Source organism: Sus scrofa, chromosome 3, assembly GCF_054392235.1.
Source record: "Sus scrofa isolate SSC_HxYL_T2T_F1_AM1 chromosome 3, Sscrofa_HxYL_maternal_Yorkshire_Landrace_v2.0, whole genome shotgun sequence".
NCBI lineage: Eukaryota > Metazoa > Chordata > Mammalia > Artiodactyla > Suidae > Sus > Sus scrofa.
Window position 1 is genome coordinate 122,951,821 of NC_139385.1, and position 12,873 is coordinate 122,964,693.

At 46.3% G+C, this 12,873-nt stretch overlaps 1 protein-coding gene across 4 annotated transcripts in view; it reads right to left on the reverse strand.

The window, feature by feature from the left end:
• The window catches only part of PLB1 (phospholipase B1), a 184,098-nt gene that overhangs the window by 125,085 nt on the left and 46,140 nt on the right, over positions 1-12,873 (reverse strand). For 3 of the 4 annotated variants that reach the window (XM_085019712.1, XM_085019714.1, XM_085019713.1), the window contains exon 2: positions 5,283-5,488. In XM_085019712.1, coding sequence (XP_084875838.1) covers positions 5,283-5,334 — 52 coding nt within the window. In that variant the 5' untranslated portion in view covers positions 5,335-5,488. Of the gene's footprint in view, positions 1-5,282; positions 5,489-10,124; positions 10,278-12,873 lie in introns of those variants that run through there. The other variant, XM_021087673.2, reaches the window with a different exon arrangement.

Below are 12,873 nucleotides of genomic sequence, written 5' to 3' on the forward strand. Positions count from 1 at the left end.
GCATTTGTACGTGATTGTTCATGACAGCATTACTTACAATAGCAAAATATTGGAAGCAACTTAATGCCCACATTGGGAGACTGGTTGAATATGTATGATACATAATGGAATTTCCTACAGCTGGAAAAAAATAAGATCTCTGACTAGCATAATTTCAGGATATATTGTTAAGTGAAATAAAAATCCAGATGCAAAAAAAAGTTCATAGTAAATTATTTTTGTGCAAAAAGAAGAAAAAATAAGAATATGTATTTGCAAAAAGAAACAGAAAGGGGAGTTCCCATTGTGGCTCAGTGGTTAACGAACCCAACTAGTATCCATGAGGTTGTCGGTTTGATTCCTGGGCTTGCTCAGTGGGTTAAGGATCCAGTGTTGCCATGGGCTGTGGTGTAGGTCACAGACGTGGCTTGGATCTGGGTTGCTGTGGCTGTGGTGTAGGCTGGCAGCTATAGCTTCAATTAGACCCCTAGCCCGGGAACCTCCGTATGCTGCGGGTATGTACCTAAAAAGACAAAAAACAAAACAAAAAAATGGAAACATAGAAAGGATATGAAAATAATGAAACTGGTTACCTACAGGGCTAGATGGAAATGGAATGGAAGGGCTAGAGATGGGAATAAGGCTTTTCTGAGTATATCTTTTTACGTGGTATTTCACATGGCATTCTAAACCATGTTAATGTATCATGTATTCAAAGAAGCAAAATTGCCAAGAATGAGAGAAACCCTACAGCTAAATACATAGACAAATTTAACTCTATTTCGAGCAGATAACATAACCACACAGAGAGGAAAAAAAGAAAAAGACTTAATCCAAGTGATTTTGAACAAAGTATTTTGATTATACAACCTAAGTGGGACATATTCTAAGGACAAAAACAAAACAAAACCGAAGAAGAAATTTTGAACTTCACTTGTTTGTGGTGGGGTGGTATAGGAATTCCATATTGTGTTGTAGGCATTGTAGGACTCAGCAAATGAATATATTTATTAATGGTTTTTGCAACCCTGGTTCACCCTGAAGGGGCAATACAAATCAGGAATGGGGAAGGAGATAAAAGCTAATTCTAACTAAAATTAGAGATATCTATAAACATTCATCTTTTAAAAATGAAAGCTCGATGTCTTGGCTCTGTCTGTTGACAGAGCTTAGATATGATGACACTCCTGCAGCAATAAACACCGCTAGCACCAGAATCTTGGTTTCTAAATAAAATCCCCTATCAATTGGCACCTTAAAGACATCACTAATTCCATAGCTGAGACAGGGAAAATAGATGATTCACCTGGAATAACCTGTTCCATAAAGTTAAAAACGTTTAAAAATTGATGGGAAAAATCAGCTTGAAGGGTCCCTCACTGGCCAAATCTGTAATAACTTGAGTATCAAAATGAATAATGACAGGATTGGATTATAACATACTGATTAATAAAAGAATCCATGAGTCCATTTCCTATTAGATAAAACCTAAAAAGAGTGGGGAAGATAACCTTTCTTCTTCTTCTTCTTTTTTTTTTAGGGCCACACCCAGGGCACATGGAGTTCCTGCCGGCCTACACTACAGCCATAGCAACAACAGATCTGAGCCCCGCTTCTGTGAGCTACACCACAGCTCAAGGCAATGGCAGATCTCTGACCCACTGATAAAGGCCAGGGATCGAACCCACATCCTCATAGATACTATTTGGATTTGCTTCCTCTGTGCCACAACAGGAACTCTCCCCTCTTTTTATTTTAAATGGAGGAATACCCACTAACAACAGTAGAAGGAATGATAGCTATTTTTTAATTACCATTTTATACTCACCATGATAACGAATCAATTCAGGCAAGAATTATTAATGGCTGCTAAAAGTTTTGGGTATATGAATAGTCAGTCACATGGTATCATAGTATCTCTCTATAGGTAACTTATAAATCACATGGGGGAAGGTACTTTTACAAGGGAGAAATCTGGCAGATGCCACCTGAACTAAATAATCAAATTTAACATCACCAATAAAATATTTATTACTATCACACATATCCATGAATGGGACACATGAAGGACACAACATGATCTATGCTGTATCATATCTGAAGAGTTTAATCCGATTCTAGCCATAGAGAAACGGTTTGGACAAATCCAAATTGAAGTGTACACAAAAAAAGCCAGCCTCAGTTTTTCAAGGACAAGGAGGGAGGGAGGGAGGGAAGGAAGAACCCAAAAGGCTTAAGAACCGTTAGATTCAAAGGAACTAAAGCGGCAATACAAACAAATGCAATGTGTGATCTTTGATGACTCTAAAAGCAATGCCTGAAAAAAATGAACAAAATCATAAATCCAACTAATTTAATTCAGCACAGGAGCAGATCAAAGGAGCAAATCATACAATCACCTCAATACGTGCAGAAAAAGTATTAGATAAAATTCAATACCCACTTAATGATTTTTAAAAACTTCTTAGCAAAGCAGGAATAAAATAGAACTTTCTTAGTCTCATAACGATTATCTATGGAAGTTCCCTCTGTGGTGCAGAGGGTTAAGAATCTGACTGCAATGGCTTAGGTCACTGGGGAGGTGTGAGTTCAGTCTCTGGCCCAGCGCTGTGGGTTAAAGGATCTAGCTTTGCTACAGCTGTGGCTCAGATTCAATCCCTGGCCCAGGAACTTCCACATGTCACAGGGGCAGCCATAAAATTTAAAAAAGAGTATCTATAGAAAAGTCTGTAGTAAATACTATGCTTTCTGACAAAACGTTAAACACTTTCCTTTTGAACTTGGAAAGAAGAATGCCTCCAACCATCCTGTCTATGAAAAATCGTAGTGGAGGCACCGGCCAGCATAGCAAAACCAAAGAAAGAAAAGGTACACAGATTGAAAAGAAAGCAACCAAACTATCAGTACAGGCAAGATCATATATACAGAAAATTCAAAAGAATATACAGATAACTTATTTAAATGTATATAAGAGTTTAATTGGGTTCAAAACAAAAAGTTTATTTCTACATACCAATAGCTTTTTCAAAATACCAATTGAACACTCCATTTATCATACAACAAAAATAGCATATACATAAGAATACATTTTAAAAAACATATGCAAGACCTCAGAGAAAACAGAAAACTTTAAGAGGCATTAAAGAAGATCTAATTATAAGCTTGTGGTTTCAAAGATGCCTCTTTACTCCATTGTAAAAATATGTATTTTTCCCTATTTGATTCATAGAATTAAAAGCAATTTCCAAGAAAAGTCCAACAGGTTTTTTTTCAGAGGGGGGTTGAAATTGACAAATAATAAAATTTCCTTGGAAGTTTCAAGCCAAGTCATTTCTAAAGAAGAAAAAATAGAAAGACTTACTTTTCCCAAGTAGTAAAACTTACGATAAAGCTATAGAATTAAGACAATGTGCTATTGGCACAGGGATAGACAACGAAACTAATTAAGCAAAACAGCTTTAAAACAGATGCAAGCACATATGGATCCCTTATGTATAAACAGAGGAGGCTCTTTAGAGTGGTGAGGAAGCAACTGACTTTTCAATAAATGGTGCTGAGACAACTGTTTGTGGGGGAAAACATAAAAATTAGGTTCTTCTCTTACACTAGTCACAAAAAATCAATCCCAGTTGTCTTTAAAAAGACCCAGTGAGAAAAGCAAATTTATAGAGTTTTTGGAAGGTAACAGACAATAATATCTTGATGACGCCAGGGCAAGAGAGGAGATTTTAAGAAGACACAAAGAGCACAAACCAGAAACGATTCAAAAACTTGAGAAATGGAGAGACCATATACAAACAGACAATGGCCAGACCATGGATGGTGACAGACCTCTGACCCATGCATCTGCAGTAGCCAGGCAAGGAAGCCCCCCACCCCTGCCACAAGCAGCCTAGAAAAGTCAGGACTTGGGCCATACTGCAGCTCCCCAACTTCGGTCCCTGCTTCCAACACAGGACCAACCAGAGAAAGTCAAATATATTTCCCAGATGAGCCACTTTGAAGAGGCATGGCTTCTAGTTAGCTGCTTGCATCTGGCTTCTCCATGGCAACAGCCACCATCAGAGCAGCCTGGAAGCCTTCCCCTGAAGCCAACATCCAGCTTTCCCACTCCCCTGCCCGGAGTCTCTGACGCAGGTCAATGACAGTGGCTGTCTCCGTTGCTATAGCAACCTTGGAATAACTAGCCTCCACTTGTTCTCATTCGGATGGTCTTCATTTATTTCCCCCCCACATTAAGAACTTTGCTCATTTAAAGCCTCCCTGAAGAAAGAAGAAAGACAAGCTCCAGAGCAGAAGATATTTGTCTGTTATACAACCAATACACGTCCATAGCACATTGAAAAACCAAAAAAAAACCCGTGGGAAAAAAGGACAAACCATTGAAAAAATGGGAAACACACTTGCACAGGCACTTCACAAGAGAGGATGAAAATGGTCACCAAAAACTCTTAAGCCTCAGGAGGATGCCAGCACCCTGTGCAGGAAGCAGAGCAGCCCCCTCATTCTCCCCAGCCTCGCACCCCCCACCCAGACACTCAGGGAGGGTGACTGACAGGTCCTAGGTACGTAGCAGAAGCAGCATTGGGCCCCAGCCAGGCCCAGACCTCTGTCCCCCCCACCCCCACCCCTTTCCCCCTGGGGGCTCCCGGGCAAGTGCTTTCCAACTCTGGGCCGGGGGTTCTCATCTGGGGAAAGTGAAAAATCATCCTTAAGATCCTTCTCCATTTAAAAGGCTCTGCCTTCCTGAACAACGGGAGGAAGGACGATCCAGGGGTTGGAAAAGAGGGGCAGAGGCACAAGCTGCTGATCGCCAGCGCAGGAGAAACCCAAAGTCCGGGCTGGTAGCCCACTCAGAACAATCAGGTCACTAGCAGCAAAGAGCTTGGGCAACCCTTTAGAATTTATCATCCTACCATCCGCCTTCTTCCGCCCTTTTAGCAAAAACAAAGCCCATGTATTAACCCAAATGCGCCTACTGAGAGTGGTAGTCGTGGCACTGGAAGAATCAAAGTCCAAGGAGGTAGGACTTGCCCAAGGCCACACAGCACAGACAACTAGAATCCAGGTCTTTGTCATTCCTTCCCAGCCACGGGGCTGTGCCCGCCCCCTTCTCACCTGTCCCGAGAGCGTCCTCTCACCGCACAGCCCTGGGTGCTTAAGCCTGAGCATGCCAGGCTGCTGGGTTCTACCTGTGCTTCTTGTGCTGGTGAAAATTCCTCTCCCAACCTCCCCGCCAAAGCAACACAAGACACCGGCACGGCTGACCCATTGGCTGAACTCTGAGCAGGAGGCAGGCTCACCTTGCCCCAGCAGCAGCAGCCCCAGGAGGAAAGTGCGCGGCCACAGCCCCATGCTGGAACCGTCCAGACGTTCCGGGTCGTGGAGGAAGCGTTTCCGCAGATTGTTGGGCTCTCACACTTCCTCTGGCTTTTATGCTCCTCTGTCGCCTGATAGGGCAACTGTCATAAATTTTACTGTTTTCACCTTTGAAAGGGGCAGTGGCCAGCTGTAAATGATAAACATTAATATTTAGGCAGGTGCTTTCTCAGGGTAGATGGGTCAAAGATGGGTGGCCTGTTCTAGACAAAGGCATCAGAAGACTAGGACCACACAGCCCCCTTCATATCACCCTCCAGGACGGTGAGTGCCCAGAAATTGCCAGTGTGGGGCACTGGAAATTGCAGGCACTGGGCTGGAACACCAGGTCGGCCACACCTTAGCTTAGCCCCAGCTTTCCCACTGTAAGCTGTGGAACTAAAAGCCATGAAAGGAGTGAAAGTACTTTGTAACAACTGTGAACCAAAAAACCACCTCCAAATGTGAGCTCTCTTAGTGGTAAATGGGATCCCACTTTGTCTCGGGAACTCTAGGTTCTATGGTCAGCCTGGTGCAGAGAGGTCTTTTCTGACCACCACCCTGCCCCCAACTCCCAGGGCCACGAGCAGCAGGCAATTCTGGGCTGAAGTTCAGGCCCCATGTTTTCTGTCTGCACGTGGAATTGACAGAGACACTCCAGAGAAGGGAGCCATGAGCTCATTTGATGGAATCAGCAGTTTCCTTTGGGCAAACGAAGTCAGAATGCTAGGCTGGGTCTAACCTGGGCAGCCTGAGCTGGAGTTTAAAGCCTGAGTGACAAAACAGCCTTGGGGGTGAAGTTGAAATTTTCCCCACTAGTATCAAGGAACAATTGCCTTTGGTTCATAGAACAAATATCTTTAAATCACCCTTGCCTTTTGGCCACCCTTGTGGCAGCAAGGATGAGAGCCTGATGTCCAAGATCCAGCTGGGAGTCTGGAGCTGGTTTCCATCACCCAACCTCAGGTCTTAGTCTGTTGACATTTTTCTCAGTTGCTTCAAATCAGAATTCGAGTTGGGTTGTCTTAGGTATAAAGTGAAGACTAAGAGAGGGTGGCCCTTTGTTGCTGACTCCCCGAAATTAGGATGTTGTCCTCCCCTCTTATCTGCTGAGAAAAAAATGTGGCTTTTGGGTGACCACTGATTTAGCTATGCCAAAGTATCAGTCTCAGGGCTGCATGGAAGTCCTGGAGCCTGGCAGAGAGCAGCACTCAAGGCAGAGAGGGAAGAAGTAACCCAAGGTGAGTCTGCAGGGGCCATTTGAGCAGAGATGCTTCTGAGCATCTGCCACTTGTTATCTTCGCTAAATTGCCCACAAGCTCTGCAAGACCCAGAGCTGCTGTTCTGCAAGGATGTCACGAGTCCACCCAGCTCCAGGCCACCAACAGTTCTGAGAAGCGTCCCTGAACCTGCTTGGGCTGAATGAGTGTTCACAGGTCCTCACTCAAGCTTGGGCATGTGGCGGCGTGGTGGGAAGCATGATGGGAAATGAGCAGAAACAGCTCAGCTCTGCAAACCGTGTATTCACTTCCATCTCTCACTGCTTCTCTGCTTGACCATTATGGCCCAGTGGGACTGGCACACAGACCATCCTCTAGTCTCTTCTCCATTTAGAAAAATTGAGAAGTGACTTAAAAATATCCTTAACCTTTATGAGGCATTTTTGTATAGGACAGACTGCATTCCTTCTTAGATTAAAAAAAAAAAATCTTTTGGCATTCCCTTTGTGGCTCAGTGGTTAACGAATCTGACTAGAAACCATGAGGTTGCGGGTTCGATCCCTGGCCTTGCTCAGTGGGTTAACAATCCAGTGTTGCTGTGAGCTATGGTGTAGGTCACAGACGCGGCTCGGATCCCACATTGCTGTGGCTCTGGCATAGGCTGGCAGCTACAGTTCCAATTAGACCCCTAGCCTGGGAACCTCCATATGCCACAGGAGCAGCCCTGGAAAAGGCAAAAAGACAAAAAATAAATGAAAAAATCTTTTGAGTCCTGTCAGTGCATCCATCAAGGAATTCTCATCAACTGTGAGGCAGTGGGGGTTTCTTAGGCACTCTTGTCAGCCTCTGTGGTGTGCTCTTTACATGTGTTAGCTTAATTAGCACCAATTACCTGTGGGATCTATCAGAAGCTGTGAAAACAAGGAACAAAGGACTTATTAAAAGTCAGAGACAAACTTGAAAAGTTTAAACTTTTGTTCTCTGATTTTTGCCAATAAAATGTCCTAAGAGGACACATCTTAAAGAAGAGAAGATGCTTCATTTCAGATTTTAGCAACACTCAGCAGATGTTCCTTCTGGGAAAGGCGGCGGGGGGGCGGGTCATGAATTCAAATCTTTTAGGGATGGTAGTCCGTCCATGCCTTGGCCAGAAGGCATCTTGGTGACTGAAAAACCTGAGTGTGTGTTGTCCAAGAATCCACAAGAGGGCACTAGACCAAGCCTCAGCCACAGGGCCCCTATGAATTAAAGCAATACCCACTTTAGAAGAGTCTTTTTCAAATTGGGGGTTATAATCCATTATTTTTTCATGATTTTAATTTGGCAGGTGACTGGGCCATTAAAAACACACACACACACACCAAAAAAAACTTAAATAGGATCTAAAATAACTGAGAGCATCGCACATAGTTAAGGGTAACTCATGTTTTGAGAAACTTTCATTTCAGCTGCATGTGGTGATGCAACGTGTATTTCTCAACACAGGTCACAGTAAAAACAAACAAACAAGTAAAAACCACTAACTCAGATCAGATCCACGAGGAAACCCCTAGACCTTGAGAAAAAGAAAAGAGATTGGTTTTTTCTTCTGAGGAAGGATGGAACATACACCAAATACCCATGTGTGAGGAAGTGGAAGCAGTGCCTGAGATTGGATCTGGGCATTGGGAAGAAGCACAGATCAAGCTTTTGAAAGGTTGTGAGCAAAGAGTAAGTGAAATTGTTCTCTTCAACAAGGAAAACCGAGGAGTTCCTGTCGTGGCTCAGTGATTAAAGAGTCTGACTGGGAACCATGAGGTTGCGGGTTCGATCCCTGGCCTTGCTCAGTGGGTTAAGGATCCGGCGTTGCCATGAGCTGTGGTGTAGGCTGCAGACGCGGCTCGGATCCCGCGTTGCGGTGGCTCTGGTGTAGGCCAGCAGCTGCAGCTCCGATTCGACCCCTAGCCTGGGAACCTCCACATGCCGAAGGAGAGGCCCAAGAAAATGGCAAAAAGACAAAACAAGGAAAACCGAGTCCCTGGCTCCTGGGTGAGCTCTGCCAGTGTGGTGGAAGCGTGTGCCAGTAGCCCCTCATTTAGGACAAGTACCCAGTGGTGCTGATTTTACGAAGACTCAGAGCTAGAAGAGGAAAGGTATGCGTTAGGGCTGTGGGAGGGGTGGAACCAGGAGTGTCTATTAGAATACTCAGCACGGATGCCTGTGAGCCCTGAGAGTGGTTTCAGCTTTTCTGAAGCACCTGCTGGCCTTCATCATGATGGCCTCGTATCACCCACTCCCGCATGGACATGGTCCCATGTTCCTGGTGGCCTCCGGAGGGAGAGGTTGGGCCTTTCCCTTCCTGCCATCTCGGCAGGCAACCCCAGAACCCCTCCCCGCCAGAGCACCTAGCTCAGTGTTCCGCAATACGAATCCCTAACAAATCTTCATTCGTTGGGTGAATATTCTCCAAGGGCAAAGAGAATAACCAAGCCTGCTTTCTTTAAGATCCTCCCCAGCCCCAGGAGCAAAAGGAGGCTTAAATCAGGCATTGTCCAACCGGAACATTATCCAGACACTAGTGTTCCTGTGTATACAAAACACAAAACCTATGTATACACACACACACACACACACACACACACACATGCAAAACACTGTCCAATGCAAGTAACTGAGCAGATTTAGCTTCCTTTGGGGTGGAGGATTTTCTTATAATCAATATACTAAAGATAAGAAGATTTTAATTAAGGAGTGAGAAAGTTGACAAAATGCAGAAGGGACCAGCGATGTATGGCTAGGGGAAAAAAATACAATTTTCAAATAGCACAACCTTATTAATGATTTAAAAAAAAAAAAAAAAGGGTGAATCCCAGGAGAACATACACTCCATGAAACCTGGCCTCCTTGTTCTCTGCTATGTCCCCGGCAGCTGGCAGGTCACCTGTTGTAGCAAGCATTCATTAAAGATTGGATGAGTAAATAAATGAATGAAAGAAGGTTGCTCAGGTACTAAGGGTAGAACCTGGCATGCCTGCCCTCTGCACCTCAGCCCCGGAATGGCCAAGATCAAGTCAGAGAGGCTCGGCATAGCAGATACCAACAGAAAGCCCAGGGCTCACGTCTCCCTTCTAAGAAGGAGACAGGTTGGCCAGCATGGCCGGTAGGCACTGAACACAGGAGAAGCTGTGTGCCGGCTCTTCCAGAGCTGAGATCCCACAAGGAAGGGCTTGGGGGGGTCCCCTGGGGGAGACTGGGTGTGAGACACCCACTGGGAAGAGGCAACCCAAGCGGACTATGCTACGCGGCCAAGCTTTCCCTTATTCGATTCCTTTCATCTCCTGTGAGAGCTATGATCTGCTCTTCAGATCAAAGGGAATAACCCAAGCCTCCTGGTCTTTCCTGGGGATCTCACATGCTTCCGACCTTGCTGGGAGGCTCCTGGCTCCCACGGCCCTAACCATCCTGGCCTGACCCCACACGCCTCCCTGGCCTGTGTTCAGAGCAGCCCACTTGCCAAAAAAGGCTTCTCCTGGACCAGGGGTGCTGGGAAGGAAGAGAGGCTCTCTACCACCAGCCAGGGGAGCTTACCAGCTGGCGCTGTCCCTCCATCCACACGGCAATCCAGAATGGGGCCTCTGGGCCTTTGGCTGGGGGGCAGAGGATGGCTGTGGCCTGGCGTCACCGGCTTGCTGTGGGGCTGGGCTGTCAGCCATGCCCACACACACTGCACGTGGTGTTAATAGCTCAGGAATGATGATGATGATGCACAAATGTGTTTGCTTGGCTGGCTCCCTGTTTACCTTTGATGGGCACCACCTGGGGAGAAGGCTGTGCGGTGGGCGGGGAGCACGGGGGTGGCAGTTGGCTGGCCTTCTGTCCCAGGTGCTGATGCAGATGGGCCTGCAGGACCAGGCGGGGCCTGGCAGGCAGATCTGCGCTGAGTTCCAGCCATCAGGACAGCCAGGTTGGGCTCGGGCACAGCCCTGAGGAGTTTTGTCACCCCAGGTTCTGTTTTCCAGGGAGCACCTGTGTGCCTCTCCAAGGCACTGCTGTTCTTCTTTCCTTGATTCTGGAAGGACCTTGTTTATAAGTAGAGGGTGATAACCAATTATACCCCAGAAGAGAAAACCTGAGGAAAAGGATTTTCCAGTTCCTAATTACCTCCATTCTAATCCCTGCACTTTTCCCATTCTGAAACATTTCTGATTCTAGTAAGCCAGAGAAATGTTTAGAAACTTGCCCCCAATCACATAGAGAGCATGTGGTGAGGCCAGAATTTTCTTGGCTGTACCCAAAACATGCAAAAGTTCCCAGGCCAGTGATCAAAACTGCACCACAGCAGCAGCCTGAGCTGCACCAATGACAATGACGGGTCCTTAACCCACTGAGCCACCAGGGAACTCTGAGGCCAGATTTTTAACACTGGTTTTTCTGCTCCAAAGGCCGGCCCTCTTAACCCAAGACACAGCACTTCCTTATTTTGTTCATCTGGGTTTGTTCCCTGATTGACCCTTGGAGGCCTCTTAGGGGAAACAGGTGCGACCAGGAGCACCCAGGGCTGTGGGCCTTAATCACAGGCTCTCCAGAGAGCAGCGGGAATCTCAGTGTGGTCTCTGTGGTCCACGGGGACTGGATGCCTCCTCCTATACCCCACTCACTTTCTTTGCTCCAGGAGCCACCTGGAGCCATTTCCCTATTGGTCCTCTCTGTTGACATTGAGGTCCATGTCTTCTTGATCAGAGTGAGGCACCAAGCTCTCAAACTTCAGCCTCTCTTCCCTGGATCCCTGTACCAATCCCTGGCTCATCCCTGGGGTGGGGTGACCTTTTAAAACCCCTTCTACTCACTGGTCTTCCCCACCTTCATTGTGGCCTCTGCTCCCACTAATCTACCAGAAACGCCCAAGGTCAACAGTCTGTTCAATTCAGTGGACAGTGAGGTCTTCAGACCCCCTCCTATTGACATCTCAGCAGCATTTCACAGCTGGGTAGCTGCCTCTTCTCAGAAAATGCTACCTTGGGCCCCCATGCTTCTAGCTCTCTGGTTTCTTCTCTCCAGCCTCTTCCTTTTCAGCCTCCTTTGCCCTCTTGCCCTCTGCTGCTAGAGCTACTCAGGCCTCTGGCCTGGACTCGTCTCCCAGGGTGATCTCACCCCCCACCCCATGGCTTTATTTCAAATCCATGTGTCAATAATTCCTACTGTTCAATTTCCAGCCAGCCCTCTCTTCTAATCTTCAAACCCCATAAACCCATTGATTCATTGATTTGGCATTTCCACTTTGATGTTTCATTGGCACCTCAAACTCAGGAGTTAAGAAATAAACCTATGATCTCCTCCCACTCATTTGCAGTCCTACAGGAAGTAACAAGAATGGTTGTAGATGGACCCAAGAATGATCCTGAAATCTTCTCCTCCTCAGTCCGAACAGGTCATTCATTTCTGAGTCCCATCAATTCTATACCCTAAACCTCTTCCTGAGTCCACTCGCCACTCTCCATCTTTACTGCCCCAACCTGGGCCCACATCACCATCTCTGCTCCCCTGGCTGACTGTAATAGCTATTCCCATATCTACTCTTGCCTGTTGCAATCTATTTTTTTTTTTCACACAGCAGCCTAAACATCTTTTCAGAGTGCAAACCTGATGTCATACCCTCATATAAAATCTTTTGCCATCTTCCCACTGCTCTTTGGACAAAGCCCAGCCATCTTGGCATGGTTCCTAAGGCCCTGCATGTCCTCCTCTCCAGCCACAAGCCCCACCCCCACTTTTCTTAGATCCTAGGCTCACTATGCTCCACATCCTTGAGGATTTCATCCTTTTTGCCACCTCACTTAACACATGCTGTTCCCTCTGCCTGGAACTCTCAGACCACACCAATCCCCTTCCCAACTCTTGGTCTCATTAACTCTCCTTCCAGGCTCAGTGTAAATATTTCTTCCTAAAATGCCCAGCCAATGACAGATCCTGTCTTATGGTTCCCTGGTCTTTCTTCTCCTCCAACACACACACTTGGGATTGCTTGTTCAAAGTCTAGTCTGTCTTCTCTTTCTTTCTCTTTTTTTTTTTCCTAGGGCCACCCGACCCACAGCCTGTGGAAGTTCCCAGGCTAGAGGTCAAATCTGAGATACACCACGGCCACAGTAATGCCAGATCCAAGCAGCGTCTGTGACCTACACCACAGCTCACAGCAACACCGGATCCTTAACCCCCTGAGCAAGGCCAGGGATCGAACCTGCATCCTCATGGATACTGGTCAGATTCGTCACTACTGAGCCATGACAGGGACTCTTAGTTTGTCTTTCTGACTGTGAATTCCAGGAGGGCAAGGACTGAA